This window comes from Octodon degus, unplaced genomic scaffold (genome assembly GCF_000260255.1).
Source record: "Octodon degus isolate 3935 unplaced genomic scaffold, OctDeg1.0 scaffold00008, whole genome shotgun sequence".
NCBI classification, from domain to species: domain Eukaryota; kingdom Metazoa; phylum Chordata; class Mammalia; order Rodentia; family Octodontidae; genus Octodon; species Octodon degus.
This window is the reverse complement of record NW_004524584.1, coordinates 28,080,219-28,096,018: the sequence shown is the minus strand read 5'-3', so window position 1 is coordinate 28,096,018 and position 15,800 is coordinate 28,080,219. Positions and strand designations below refer to the sequence as shown.

The 15,800-nt window shown below is 54.4% G+C and overlaps 1 protein-coding gene across 2 annotated transcripts in view; it reads right to left on the bottom strand.

Annotated features, from left to right (window-relative positions):
- Positions 1-15,800, bottom strand: part of Ankrd33b (ankyrin repeat domain 33B) — a 51,206-nt gene that overhangs the window by 12,112 nt on the left and 23,294 nt on the right. Inside the window, exons 2-3 of one of the 2 annotated variants that reach the window (XM_004625199.2) lie at positions 10,353-10,482; positions 3,725-3,865 (exon numbers count right to left, since the gene is read on the bottom strand). In XM_004625199.2, coding sequence (XP_004625256.1) covers positions 3,725-3,865; positions 10,353-10,482 — 271 coding nt within the window. Of the gene's footprint in view, positions 1-3,724; positions 3,866-10,352; positions 10,483-15,800 lie in introns of those variants that run through there. The other variant, XM_023706830.1, reaches the window with a different exon arrangement.

Here is a 15,800-nt window from a genome sequence, read left to right as displayed (position 1 = left end):
GATAGAGCTCAGCAGACTAAAGCTCCTGCTTAGGCAAGTGCAGGGACCACGGTTGGATCCCCAATACCACACGCTGCACCAGCCCCACCCACAGGGCAGGTTGAGCTGGCCACAGAGTCCAGGCACTCTGCGTAGTGAGACCCTGTAACAATCAAGTACATTAAAAAAAAAAAAAAAATTAAAGGTCCCCCAGAGACCAGGTAGCCCGCCAAGATTAGCTCTCCCTCAGCTATTCCAGCCTGGGATCATCCTCCCTAAAGATCCTATAAAGTCTCCTGTCCCCTCTTTATTCACTGCTATCTTGGTCCACTAGACAGCCAGCCTGCTTGATGCCCCCCAATAAATCTACTAGTGTCAGAATACCTGGCCTGGTTGACTGCATGGGTTCACACCTAACAGGTTCAGTCCCAGGTACACCACATACCATGCTGACCCTGGAACCCTGGGCCCACTGAGCCAGCCACCGAGTTCGGCCGTGGTGGTGCAAGCCTGTAATCCCAGCACTGGGGAGGCTGAGACAGGTGGATCACTACAAGTCTGAGCTGTGTAGCAAGACCCTGTACCAAATAAAATTAAAAAAGAAAAAGAAATGTCGCCAGCACCTTTAACACTTTTTTTTTTTTTTTTTTTTTTGCAGAACTGGGAATTGAACTCAGGCCCTTGCGCTTGCCAGGAAAGCGCTTATTCCACTGAGCCATCTCCCCAGCCCCTAACACTTTTTTTAGATAGTGAAAATTGCCTTTTATTTAATATATCTATGTGCATTCAGAATTCTTACACTAGTACAAACATTAAAAGGAAGTATGTATTATAGAAAAAATAAACATGCCAATCCTTTTAAATTATACAAATTTCTCTCTCCTTTTTGGGGTTACAGAGTCTCACTACGTAGCCCTACCTGCAATTCACTACTATCTTCCTGCCTCAACCACCTGAGTGCTGGAATTATGGGCACGTGAGATCAAATTACAATGTACCCTAAGGGGGAATTTACACTTGGACTTTGGTTGGTCACAATGATGCATAATATCACAATCATTTCAATAGTAACGGTATAATAACAAGCAAGTGAACTTTAATAAAATCTGAACATCTTGCAAAAAATAGGTACATTTTAGACAATTAAATTGTACCAATGAGGCAAATATAATTTTTAACATATAAAGTGCAAAAGCCATACAGATGTTTTAAGTATCTCTGCAGGCATCCTTACTGCTGTCTACCAAGCCCAAGAAAGCTGTTCAGTCACATTTTTTTTCTTTTAAAATACACACCTCGACCAGATATACAGTTCAGATGTACAATGCCTGCCTGGCAAGCGCAAGGTCCTGAGTTCCATTCCTGGTACCAAAAATATCCCCACAACTCTGGAAGAAGAAAATAAAATTGTTTTCTGGAAAGAACTGTAAACTGAGTAGTGACTAGCAAATGAAAATATACAGAAGTTAAGCTCTCCAATCAAAGCAAGAGACAATAGCTCAACTGCTCCCCACCCCAAAAAAGTGCACATTTATTTTAAAAGGCAAGAAAGGTTAGGTGAATTACATGCTTGTTATTGTTTGTGTCTGGGTCCACCCCAAAGCCTATGATGGGGGTGGGCTTCTAGAGTCTCTGACTTCATAATGGTTCGATGCTGGGATTAAGTGTGTGAGGGCTACACTTGACCTGGGGGGTGGGGGGGGCAGTCTAAGGGAGGGGAGGAGGCTTTCTCTCTTCCTCCTCTCTTGTTGATTTTATTGTCTTCTTCCACCCTGAACTGTTATCTCAAGACCTACATTCAACTCTGGCCACATCTAGAAGAAGAAAACACCAGGAAAACTGCCACAAACAGAAATATAAACTAAATCACTGGGGGGAGGGAAGGGGAGGGACAGTGGGGGAATGGAGGGGGAGGAAGGAGGAAGAGGTGGGAGGAGGGAGGGAGAAAGGAGGGGCAAGGGAGGAAAGAGGAGGGAGAGAGAGGTGGGAGGAGGTGGGGAGGAGGAAGGAAAGAGGAAGAAGGGAGAGGGGGAGGGAGAGGCAGGGGAAGAGGGAGGAGGAGAGGAGGAAGAGGGGGAGGAAAGGAAGAGGGGAGGAGAGATATCGGAGGAAGGAGGATCATCAGCACAGGAGGGAGGTCAGCAGGCCCACGCCAGCTGCCATTCTTCACTGTCCAAGAGTCTCTTTGTCCTTGTTCACTGGCTTCGTTCTCCTCATCGCCTTCCCCAATTCTCGCAGGTTACAGCAGCAGAGAAAAACACCCCAGTGCTACATGTTAACCCACACTAGTCATGAGGCCGAGACAGACTGGGGCTGGCGCCTGCACCCCGCACCCCGGCAGCTGGTGAGTGGAGGTGTCATCAGGCAGAGTAGACACAGTGGCCAAATGTAGGAGCCAGCAGAGTCCCAGACAAACTGGAGTGGGAGGGAAGAAGTGAACAGGCCTGACCACATCACCGGGAGAGGAGTGGGGAGCTGGGGGCTCCATGTTGGGCCCACAGTCCACGGCTGGGACCGCACATGCACCATGGCGGGATGAACAGGCAACGAGCCCCACGGGTAGGGCCCTCCTGGGCCTGATTAGTGCCCTCATCCGATCCACCCCTTCCACTATGCGAGGACACAGCCCCGAGGAAAGCCTGGGCAACCCCAGATCTGCAGGACCCTGACCGGGGGCTCCTTGGCCCTGGACCCAGGAGGCATGAGTCCCGTGTTTCTAAGTCACCCGCCCAGGCACCTGGCAAGCAGAGGGACAGACTGAGCCAGAGGGCAAGGCCACCCTTCAGGACCCGTAGTGCCATGCAGGCCTGGCCAAACTCAAGGCCAAGAGCAGTACTGAAGCTAAATGGAGACGAAGAAACTGGCAACAGCAGCGACGGCCGAGCTACCAGGGGCTAATTCTGCACCCAACACTACATGCACTTTTCAGCTTCTCACTTATTTCTCAAAATAACCTGCTGTGGCTGCAGCCAGCTCAGGAACAAACTTGAGATCAGGACTCAGTAGGGTCGTGTGGCCCTGGCGGTGGGTATTCTCACCATCCCTGAGAGCAAGGGGTAGCTGCTCCCATCCCACAGGGAAAGGCAGCATCCCACAGGCGAAGATAGTGGGCTTTCTGCAGGATGACCGGGGTGGCCCCATTGATCTGAGCTTACATCCTGAGCACTTGCCACTCTGGGACTCACAGTGGAGCAGGAAACGCCAGCTGGCTGTGGTGGTACACACCTGTGACCCCAGCACTCTGGGAGGCTGAGGCACGAGGATCCCAAGTTCAAGGCCAATTGAACAACTATGTCTCAAACCCTCAGAAAAGGGCTGAAGGGGTCGGCGGTCTAAAGTGCCTGCTTAGGCAAGCCCACGCAAGCGCAGGGACTTCTGACAGATCCTCCGCACCACACACCAGGCCAGTCCCACCTCCAGGATGGACTGAGCCAGCCACAAAAAAAAAAAAAAAAGAAAGAAGAAAGAAAGAAAGAAAGAGAAAAAAAGAAAGAAAGAAAAGAAAAGCCCTGAGGATATGGCTGAGTGCGAAGGCCCTGGGTTCAAACACCAGCGCCACAGAGAAGAAGGCTGAGAGCAGGGAAAGGGAAAGCACGGAAGGAGGGAGAGAGCAGGAGAGGGGAAGGAGGGCTGCGGGGAGGGGCTGCCTCTCTGCTGAGCCAGTACGCGGTTTCTATGTGAGCAGCTTGTTTGGGGCTGGGGATGAGGCCGGACGGGACAGGACAGAGGCGGCACAGGGACCTACCAGCCAGCATCAGGGCGCGGACGCACTCCGAGCGGCCCTGCATGGCAGCTTTCATCAGGGCTGTGAAGCCGAACACGTTTCTCCTCTCCAGGTCCAGGCCGGGGAAGTAGTTCAGCAGGTAGTTGGTGATGGTGGCGTGGCCTGCAACGAGAGCCGCGTGCACGCGTGAGCGCAAGCGCGTGCACGAGAGAGCGCAAGCTGGGGCGGGTGGGGAGGGGGGTGGGGGGGTGCGTGCTGCGCCACCAGGCCCAGCGCCCACCGGATCGAAGCCAGGCTCTGGATGCGGGAAGGCAAAGGACGCCGTGCTGCAGGTTCCAGGTCTCTCCCACGCACATCCTGCAGCTGCCTCCTCTGGACCCCAGGCCCTGGGAGAGGCGGGGCAGCTGGAGCGCAGGAGCGGGAGCCGCTGCCAACTCCCAGCAGGAGCACCGGCAAACTGCTGCAAATGAGCTCAGGCCCCCAACGCTGGGCTTTATTTATACCAGTGAAGGGCACCTGCCTGGGCACACGGATGCCCGTTACCACCAGGCGGCTTGTGCATGTGTTTTTTTCGGTTACACGCACGCTGCCCTCGGCCTGAGCCATGCAGGTGGAGTATTCACTGCAGAAATAGAGTTCCCGCGAGGTCGATCTTTCTCGCCTTGGCAGGGGGATAGGTGTCGGAGCTGTGTCCCCACGTGCGCACACCCGCTCCAGCGAGGACGGTGGTCACTGCACACTGCACGTGCGCATGACACAAATCAAAAGTAAACAGATTTTTAAAAGCAGTACATGGATTTCTCCCTCTGTCACCTTGCTCCTCTAGTAAATAAATAGGCATGCTGTTCCTAAAGCTGTCCTCCACACCCCCTTGCCAGGGCCACAGGATGGCCCCTCACAGGCATCAACTCAGCCTCACCCCTGTGTCACCCCAGGGGACCCCATGGCCCAGAAGGCCCTCCCAACACTGCCCCACCAGCCCTCTCTGTGCCCTGGGTCTCCCTGGAACCCTGCCCTCGGCCTGTGCTGCCCCCGCCCTGCCCATGTCCTGTGAGCAGAGAGGAATCACCCCTGCCAAGTGGCTCTGTCCTCCCAACAACACCCTGGAGACATAGCCACCCAGGCTGGACCCGAAGTTGTCGCTGAGGGACACAGGTCACTCAGGCTGCTGTCCATGACAGAAGAGCAAATCCTGGGACAGGACATGGCTATCCCAACTTCCTAACGAAAGCAAGCCACAGGCCCCGGCTGCTGCCGCTGCTGCTCCTCCTTTCTCCGTTTGCACTCTGCGCTTTGCTGCCGTCATGAAAGGTTGCTCTCTGCCATGTCTTGGAGCCAGACAAGTGTGGACTGAAACCTCCACAAACTGTGAGCTAAATAAGCCTTTCCTTCCTTTGGAAAAAAAAAAAAAAAAAAAAAAGGAATAGCTCTTCAATAGCTTGCCCCAGTTTATTTTCCAGCAGAATAACTGTTTCTGTTTTAACATTGGTATCTTCATTCCACTCTGATAATTTGGTGCATAGTGTAGACCCAGGTCCGGCTTCAGTCTTCTGCCTGAGGACAGCCAGTTTTCCCAGCACCAGATACTGCAGAGGCGAACTCTCCCAGCATGCCTCTGGCCCCCTTGTCAAAGATCCACTGGACAAATATGCCTGGGGTTTGCCTGCGCCCCCTGTTCTGCTCTGCTGATCCACAGGCCTGCTCTTGTGTCCAGACCTCACTGTTTGTAGCACTGTAGCTTTGTAATACACCTAGAAACCCGGGCTCGTAATGCCTCCCGCACCAAGAATCAGCGAACGGGACCATATCAAATTAAAGAACTTCCGCACAGCAAAAGAAACACAGGGCATGGCAGAGGCACCGCAGAAGGGGCAGAAGTGCTCGCCATTGACTCCTCTGACAAACACCAAGCGTCCAGAGTACATAAAGAAGGGACCCGCCTGCCGGCCCGGCCCCGCCCCACCCCGCCCTGGGGTGCGCTGAGATGGTGCTTGAGACTGGACATTGTGGTGGTGGTGTGCACCGGTAATCCCAGCGCCTGGGAAGCTGAATACAGGAGAATCACTACAAGGCCAATCAGTGTAGGGAGACCCTGTAGACCCTATAGACTCTGCACTAACAATAAAAAAGAAAAAGAAGTGAAAAGCATCAGGCCCTCCCCTAGATAAAAGGCTCAACAAACAAAGGACAAGTCAAAAGAACAGATACTCTCAGGAGAAGGACATATGGCCCCTAAATAGATGGAAACACAGTCACCCTCTGTGGCTACTGGACAAATGCAAATGAAAACTACACTGAGATTCCGTCTCACTCCAGAAAGCATGGCTGTCTATCATCCAGAAATCAAGGAGTAAGAAGCGCTGGTGAGGGGTGGGGAGAAAGGACCCCTTCTCCGCTGCGGGGAAGAAGGTAAAGTAGCACAGCCACTGTGGGGAGCGGGAGAGGGGCCTCAGAAGCAGAAGCTAGATGCTGCGTTTGAACTAGCTGCTCTTCTTCCAGCTGTCTTCCTAGTGGAGTTGAAGACATTCCACTTCACAACCCACACGTGCCCATGCTCGTAGTAGCACAATTCCTGATAGCTACAGCGTAAGCGGCCTGTATGTCCAGCGACAGATGAACGGATAAAGAGGCTGACCTTTCCACACCATGAAGCACTACTCTGTCGTAAAGAAGGATAAATTTAAAGCATTTATAGGAAAATGGACGAGCCTCGAGGCCATCCTGTTAGGACAAATCAGTCAGATGCACAAGCTTAAATGTCACATAACCTCTCTTATTTAGAAAACCCAAAGTATAAATGTTTCTTTAAAAGAAAGAAAAAGACAATGTGAGACAGGAAGATAGATCTCTTCGAGGGGACCCAGAGATGGGGGAGGCTTGAAAGAGCCAGGCGTGCGTGTTCGGCCTGTGCGCCTGCTGCAGACATGCACTAACAGAAAACTGGGCAAAGCAGAACACAAAGGAGGAATTCACACTGCAAACAGCCAGCATGCAGGCTCATGGGAAGCAGGCCGGCTTGGGCTGACCCCGGCAGCTCCTGAGTGCACCATGGGCTCACAAGGTCCCAGAGAGAGGAGACAAAGAGGACAGGGTTGCAGAGCCACAGAGCCCAGGGCCAGGGCACTGATGCTGGCCACGGGGCACTGATGCTGGCCACGGGGCACTGATGCTGCCATGGGGCACTGATGCTGGCCACGGGGCACTGATGCTGGCCACGGGGCACTGATGCTGCCATGGGGCACTGATGCTGGCCACGGGGCACTGATGCTGGCCACGGGGCACTGATGCCCCAGCTCTGCCAAGCGGCTGGGCTCTGTCATGTACCAGCGCGGCCATAGTCCGAGCAGAAGAACACAGCAGCGAACCCAGCCAGATGTGCAAAGGAGGCCATGATCTCTGTTTCGCTCTTTCCCACTGTAACTCCTGGGCACTGGTCAGCTGTAGCCAGCGGCTCTGGGCAGAGAAATGTGACTTGCTCATGGCCATGTCCTTAGCAGCTTGTCCATCACAATTTCCCATGGGTGCTTTGTGTCGACACAACCTCAGCGGAGTGGACGGGCAGGGAGAGGGGAGCTCCCGCATTCTGCTCTTAGTCACTGTGGCCCAGTCAGGTCCTCAGCTGGCACAGGGCCTGCTGCTCCCCAGGGGCATCTGTCTAGTGCACTGGACCCTGCTAGCAGCCCTGAGGTCACAGGGCCTCATCCCTTCCTGTGTCCCTGTGGATGCTGCTGAGAGAAGAGGTTTTCAGAGACATAAGGCTGCACCCTGAAGCCTCCAGCCATCACTGTACAGTCACCTGGGTCCCAGGAAGGCAGAGCCACAGAACAAGGCCACCGCAGCAGAGACGCCTCCCTGTAACAGTGAGGCTCCCAGTGCTGGCACAGGGTGGGGTGAGTGGAGCGATGGACAGCCAGCAGGGGCCCAGCCCTCACTGTCCCACCTCTGTACTCCGGCCTCCGCCTCTGTGCACCGGCAGCCAGCCTGGCCCATCACCGGGGCTTCCTCCAGCTGCTCACGCATCTGTGTCCAGGGCCAGCCTGATCTTTGCCAGCTTCTTGGGCCAAAGGCTCTTGGCGTGCCTCCTACCTCATGAGGCTTTATCCTGTAAATTTGTACTTTTTCCCCCATTTCCTTTACTGCCCAATGCAGGAACACTGCTAGTGGGCAATGCCCCCACCAATGCAAGGCCCCAGGGAATCCCTCCACACATTCCCAGCACCCCTCCCTGTCCCCATTCCCCATCTCCCCATCTGGGCCCTCGATAGCTGTCCGTGTCCCTGCTGCCCTCCACCTGGTCTCCACATCACAGCACAAGGACCTGACTTCGAGGCCGGCCTGGACCACAGAGACCTTGTGCGCTCAAAAAAGAGCACAGTTCTCCAAATATTGCCAGCAGAGGGAGCCATCGGCCTTGGAAATGCTACATCCCTCCAACCACACAGAGAGCTGAGCCCCAGAGCCAGGGTCAGAACCAGAGCAGAAAGAGCTGCAGGAGGGGAGCAGGACTGGGGTGCTCCATGACTCAGGGAAACCCAGATATGAAAATAAATTTTAAGAGGAGGAGAGGGGACGCGACAAAGGGCTAGTGCTCCTGCTGCTGCTCTGCTTGGTTTTTAGTTTTTGGAGGTGCAGGGTTTATCTGCACCCCACACACACACACACTCCATAGGCCCCAGACAGGGCTGCATCTCTACTCTGTACCCTACATCGACTCTCCAGAAGGTCAGGCCTTTGCCACAAGCCTACAGAGGAAGAGGGAGACAGCTGCACCCTAATTTGTATCCATCGGTACAAGTCTGTCCTGAGCTGCGCTCCTCACTCTAAGACAGATCCAGGTGTCCCGGCAGACAGTGTCAACAGACCTCCACAGATCTGGGGTGAACAGGCTACATCTCAGCAGCCTGTCACCCCACCACCCGGCCCAGCAACCTGGATTAGCAAGGGCTTTTTAAAAATTTCATTTATTGCCGGAGGTGGCAGTGAGACAGGGTCTCACCTGCTACGTGGTTCAGGCTGGTCTGAAACTCATTGTGTAGCCCAGGCTGGCCTTGAGCTTGCAACGATCCTGCTGTCTTGGCCTCCCTGGCCCTGGGATTACAGGTGAGCACTTCCACACCCGGCCTCCTGGCTCAAAAAAGGGACACCGGCAGGCCTTGTTCCTCTTCCTGACGCCCTGGCACAGTTCCCAGCCGCAAATTGGAGCAGGGACATTGGAGCTGCGGGGGCCACTGGCTCCAAAAGGGCAAAGCCACGTGTGTTTCCGAAGCCACCTCAAGTCCCTACTCTACCCAGCCACTCTGTGAAGCGACACAGGCGTCTCCTTTAGCAGCGTTCGCTGCAGTGAGAGGCTGCTCGCCACTGGTGAAGCCAAGAGCACCAGAGCAGATGGGAGCCTCCTGTGTGAACCAGAGCCACACGTGGACACGAGAGACCCCCATTCCCGCAGCAAGCACTGGGGGCTTCACAGCATGGCATGCACCTCCCTGGCACCAGCCCTGCTGAGAGCGGAAGGCCCTGCACCCTTGGCACAGCCCTGGCCAGCTGCTGCTTCTGCCCCGATCTCCCCAGTCTCCGCTGCACCTTCCCACAGCCCACGCCTCACCACAGCCCCACACATGCACCCTGCAGCCACAACCTGGACTGAAAGATGGGCCCCAGGACCCCCAACCAGTGCAGCATGTGGACACCAATGTCCCTCCCCTCTGTCAGCTCCCACCTGGCTCTGCATAAAGCAAAAAAACAATGAAAAGCAAGCTGAGTTCTCTGCAGGGTGGCGTAAAGAAAAGCGCTCAGCACAGACAATTTCTACACCGCTGCCTGTCCAGAGCTGTGAGCACAAGGGTACGAAGTGCCAGCTGTGGACTCAGGAGTCCGAGGACTTGGAGAGAGCAGCTCTTTTCCTCCCAGGATGGTGGCGCACACCTGTCCTTCCAGAGCTCTGAGAGGCCAAGGCAAGAGAATCACAATTTTGAGCAAAACCTGAGCAACTGAGTAACCTAGGGAGATGCTGTCTCTAAAAGAAAACTAAAAGAACTGTAAGTGAAGCTCATTGGGAAGGTCCTGGGTTCGACATTCAGTAACTCAGAAAGAAAAATAAAGGTCAGCTTATATTCTTGGTCAAGGCCAGTTAATAATCGCAGTCGATTTCAAAGGCCCATGGATAACTTTCTTGTTTTTCTAAAAAGTGTGTGAACACTAAACACTTTCTGTGTGTGAGACGGGGTCTTGTTGACCTTCGTGTGGGGATCTTCTTACCTTGGCCTCCCAAGTATTTGCAATACAGGCATGATCCGCTAGACCCCAGCAATGGGAGGGCGCACGAGGCCCTTGGCCTCAGTGACCTGAAGACACCCACAGTGGGCCCCAGATGCGTCCTTGGACACAGGCTTACACAACCCTGCAATTTAGTGTCACCAGTCACACCGCGCCAGCTGCCAGACAGCAGTTCCTGCTGTTTCCCTCCACCTACAAGCAGAGGGCACTGCTTCCATGACAGGAATCCCTAACACAGGCCACCAGCTTTGTGTACCACACACCACTGGCAGAGGGACACAGCTGCCTGCTCTGAGCCTGCTCTGTCCCTGTCCAAAGCAGGCCCCTTCCCGACCTGAGCCGCCACCTGGTGCCGGAGAGGACGGCCAGCTCTTACCTGCCTGTGCGGCTGTGATTAGAGCCGTGTTCCCCTCGCTGTCCTGCCAGTTGACGTCAACGTGGGGACACTCTGCCAGGGCCACCACAGTGTCCACAAAGCCGTGGTAGCAGGCGACAATAAGGCTGGTCTAGAAACAAGAGGGGAAGTGGGTCAGAGGCCACAGCCGAGCAGGCCAGCAGGGCTGGGGACCCGAGGGGCTCTAGGTCCCGCCATGGCAGGAGAGGTGGCAACCAGGGCCCACAGCCCCTGTCCCCATGATATTAGTGCGCGCACACCACTGGTTCACCCTGCAGCATGGGCGCAGCTGAGGGGCGTGGAGAGGACAGCGCAAGGATGGGGCCTCCCCCAGGAGACAGCCAGGTGCCCGCAGGGCTGGGCAGAAAAGAATCGAGGTGACCCTAAAGTTCCCACCATCAGAGTGTCAGGGGCTAGGAACTGGGGCAGAGATTAGGGGAGAGCTGGGGCCTGCAGTGGGTGGCGTTTTTATCCCTTCTCGTTTTTAAAGCTAGGGTCTCACTATGTAGCCCAGGCTGGCCTGGAGCTTGCAGCAGTCCTCCTGCCTCAGCGCTCCCAGTGCTGCAAATACAAACGTGTGCCAGTAGGCCCAGCTGCCGTCCAGTCTGGGTGTCACCAGGGCCCTGAGACCCAGTTCCTAGGCTTTTCCTCTGTGCCAGCAGGAGGCGCTTCCAGTTCCGAGACGGGAAGCCCCGCACGCGTGCTCCGCGCTGAAGTCCCGGCCCGACCCTTGCGGCTTCACCCCTGCAGAGGGCGCTGCGCACAAGTTTCGCTTCTCCCAGCACAGTTCGCCAGCACAGCTGCTCTGAGCAGGAGGAGGGCACCTGGGCGTCTGGAAAACTGTGAGCGCACCTTGGGGTTCAGGTCTGAGCTCCGCCAGCCCGCCTGGGCCCCAGAGTGATCCCCACCTCGCCACAGTCTTGCCAACACTGCTCCTCCCTTTCAAAACTGCAGAGCCTGCTCTGGAGGCTGCTGGGGCTCCCTGCGTTGGATACATAATCCCAATGCAACGCCAGGGACAGCAGGGGACGGCGGGTCTCAGAGGAGGAGCTACATCAGGAGGGACTCCCACTGCCTCGGTACGTCGTTCCATGCCCTGCTTGCTGTGTGCACAGGAAGCCCGGGCACACGCAGGAAGGCGCAGGAGTTGAGCTTCGGTTTAAGCCACCGCGAGGGCACCGTGTCACCATGCTCAGCACAGCCCATTCTGAACGTGTGTCTCGGAGAAACTTAAAAGCACAAAAGCGGGAGGTGTTCACGGCTCTTCAGCTTCCTCCTTAGCTGGTGTGGAGGTCAGGGCGAGTGGCAGCTTGGCTGGGCGTGGGATCCACCAAGGGCTTCGAGGGGGCACTTCTGGGTGTGTGGGAGATCACGGAGGGGTGACCTTGGGGGCTGAATCTGGCCCCAGCCCCTTCCTCTCTGGAGCTGTCCCCGCTCTGCTTCCCGGCCACCATGAACTGTGCAGGCCTGCCACACAAGGCCCTTCTGCCATGATGTTCCTGCCCTGGAGCAGCAGCCATGGACTAAGGGCCCTGAGACTGCGAGCTGGTGACACTTTCTGCCTTTAACGTCTGGGGTTCGATCATCGTGTCCAGCAGCATGAGAGCTGCCAAATATGCTTGCAAAACCGAAACACGCACATCACACTTCCAAAGCCTCCACACGGGGCCAGGCCCACAGCACTACACCAGGTAGTGACCCGGGGAGCCGCCCACGGTGTCCTGGGCTGCGCTGGCTCCTTCAGGCCTCCCAGCTCGCTTCCTCCCTCCTCACAGGCCTGTAGCGCAAGGCCCTGGATGCCCGGCTCTGCCCACTCACTGCGCTGCCTGGTGCACACCAGCCCTCAGCAGATGCCAGCCCCCGTGGACAGGCAAGGCCCTAGCTTCTAGCTTTGCTCCCCTGTGCCTGAGGTCTATAGAACACAGATAAGCATTTGCTGTGTGTGTGGAGACCAAACCCAGGGCCTTCAACTTGAGCTGTATCCCTAGCACTTTGTCCTTTTTTGAGAAAGGGTCTCAATGAATCACTAAGCTGCCTAGCCTGGCTCAAACTTGACATCCTCCTGCCTCAGCCTCCCAGAGCACTGGAATTACAGGTGTACACCAAGTACCCCTTTTAACATCGGTTTTGTTCGTGCTGCTGAGGGGGCATGTGTGCTCCACCACTGAACCACACTCGCAGCCCAGGGGGGTCTGCATGCTCCGCCCGAGGCTGCAAGCTGCCCACCTCAGCCAAGGCTCTGCTTCTGTGTTCACCGTCAAGAAAGCAAAGGGCTTGAAGTCCCAGGAAACCTCCAAGAAGAGCCCAGTGGGAAGCATCACTCCCAGCCAGTCCTCCTCATGGGAAAGGAAACAGAAGTGGCCCAGCTGTGCTGCCCTGGAGACACGCAAAGGACATCAGATCGCAAAGCCGGACACAGGGGTGGTGCGGTGACAGCGAGGCTTTCAAAGGCATCCGCGGCACCGCCCTCCCAAGGGCACGTGCTTCCAACAATCCAAATCCAGTTTACACAAAAGGCGAAGTGTGACAGATGATGTTTATGCTTGATTCATGCGTTACTGCTTCCAATAAAGGACTGCCTAAAAAGATGTTTTAAATAAAGAAACAAGATAAGCACTAATAAAAAAATATGGACAATAAGTCCAAAAAAATTCTTGCTGAGGTCAAGCTGCCTGGTGGGTTGTTGATAACTCAAAGCAATTTCCCTTCAGGACTAAGTTTTGCATAAAATGTGAGGTGTTCTTTGTTTTGTTTTGTTTTGGAGACAAAGTTTCACTCTGTCATGCCTTTCCAGGTTGGCCTCAAGCTCACAGGGAGCCTCCTGCCTCAGCCTCCCTCATGCTGGGGCGACAGGCATGCATCACTGTGTCCACCAAAATCTGAATCTTATTACCATTCAAAACCTTTTCTAGGGGCTGGAGAGATGGCTCAGTGGTCTAAAGCACCTACTTAGAACAAGTTCAGCAAATCACAGGGACCGCGGTTCGATCCCCCAGCACCACATGCCAGCCAGCCCCACCCCCTGGTGGGCTGAGCTGGCCACACACACACACACACACACACACACACACACACACACAAATTTAAAAAAATAAATAAATAAATAAATAAAGAGTAAAAAAAAACCTTTTCTAGAATAAGATCTTGGGTTGTTAATACTCTTATGAGTTTGTTTTGCTGCTTACTTTTACCTCAGAGGCTGACTCAATCGCTGCCAGGCTGGAAGTGGTTTGAACACGGCTGTCCCACACGCACCCGGGGCAACAGGAAACAGAGCCCGCTAAGCCAGCCTGGAAACAGTAGCTGCGGTAACAACTGCCTGTTCCGCAGACCATTTACTCACTCAGTGATTATGAAATCAGCACGTCACAGCAGGCCTGTCATGCCCGCGCTCAAAGCTGAGGCAGGTGGATTGCCACAAACTCAAGACCAAGTTGAACTTCATAGTGAGACTGTCGCAAAACACCAAAGCAAGGGGTGGGGTGATAGCTCAGCGATCTAAGCGCTTGCCTGGCAAGCACAAGGTCCGGGGATCGAGCCCTGGCACCACATGCCGTGTCAGCCCCAGAACCCCGGGTACACCAGGCCGGCCACAAACGGGCATGGTGGCGCACACCTGTAATCCCAGTGCTGGGGAAGCTGAAACGGGGATCGCTACAAGTCCGAGCTGGGTTGTAAAACCCTGTACCAAATAAATAAAAGATAAAAAAAAAAAAGAAAGAAAACAAGTGACATTCTTCCCTACAATGAATAATATACCTATTTATTATCACAAAATACATTATTTTTAAGGAAATAACAATTCTGCCAGTGTCCCAGCTCTGGCTTACTTAACTACATAATCAAGTTCACAGGTCTTTAGGAAAAAAAAAAGGCAGTTTCTTATCTAAAGAAAGAGTTGGTGGGCCAGGGAGATGGCTCAATAGAATAAGCCCTTGCCTGGCAAGCACAAGGGCTTAAGTTCAATCCCCAGTTTCGCAAAAAAAACAAAATAATAATAAAATAAACTAAAATAAAGAGTCGGAAGGGCATAAACAAACTTATTTTTTTAATAAGTTTCCAGCTCCTCCTGAAGCTGCACCAGTCCTCCTGCCTCAGCCTCTTGAGTGCTGGATCACAGGTCTGTGCCATCGTGTTTGGCTAAACAAATTTATAACACAAAATCAATCAATCAGTGAGGAACAAATTGTACCTTTTAAGATCTATATCTCATGAACAGCTTTATGGATTTCTCACAAAAACACTCCATGAAATTTCAAGAAAGAAATCTAAATTGTGCGCTAATAGTGAATTTAAAGAATTACATCTCCTGGGCCGGGGAGCTAGCTCGTCAGTCTAAGCACCTGCTTGGCAAGTTCAAGGACGATGGTTCAAATCCTGGTATCCCCTGCCACGCCAGCGTGGAAACCCTGGGCGTAACGTGCCGGCCACCAAAACCAGCTATGGCACACATGCTTGCATCCCGGCGCTGAGGAGGCTGAGCCAGGAGGATCACTATGAGTCCGAGCTGCATAGTGAGACCCTGTACCAAATAAATAAATAAAAGATTTTAAAAATATATTTTAAAAGAAAGCATTACACCTCCTTTTAGTTCTATATCTCCTTCTCCTTCTTCTCCTTCCTCTCGCTGTACCCGGGCCCCTTGCACCTCCTTGCAGATCAGCCGCCTATGAGTGATCCGGTCTGCAGGTCGAGGAGCAGCTGGGACCTCAGTCTGGTCCATTAGGACAAAACCTGTTTTGTCTCCCATAAGGTGTGGTGGAACAGGTCCCGTCGGCCCGCAGTGGATTGCCCGAACCCACGCAGAGCCACTTCCTCTCCAGTTTGGGCTCCACCCAGCCGCTGTAGGGGGCCCTGGGCCAGCAGCAACAGTGAGAAGTCCCGAGCCCCCAGCCCCACTCAGCCTCCAGAGTTAGGATCAAAAGCACAGCGAATGTTTAAAGTTAAACAGTGCCTCACGGGAGGGGATGCACTGCCTCTGAGCTGCCCCCTCGCTCGCACCCAGCCCGCCGTTCCCAGTGCTTTCTGCGGCAGCTCCACAGGCCTCTTCCGTGGGTGTCCGGGTATAAGGAGGGTGAGGATGTGGCCGGCACTGTCTTTTAAGGTATTTGCTACAGGGTCTCACTACGCAGCTCGGACTCCTAGTGAATCCTCCTGCTTCAGCCTCTCCAGTGCTGGGATTACAGACCTGCGCCACCACAGCCAGACTTGGTGGCCAGCTCAGCGCACCCGGTGGTGGGCCGGTATGCCAGTGGTGCTGGAGATTGAACCTGGTCCCTGCGCACGCCTAAGCAAGCACTCAGTCGGCCGAGCTATCTCGCCGGCCCGCGGCGCTGTCTAAGCAAGCACTCAGTCAGCCAAGCTATCATCTCGCCGGCCCGCGGTGCTGTCTAAGCAAGCACTCAGTCGGCCGAGCTATCTCGCCGGCCC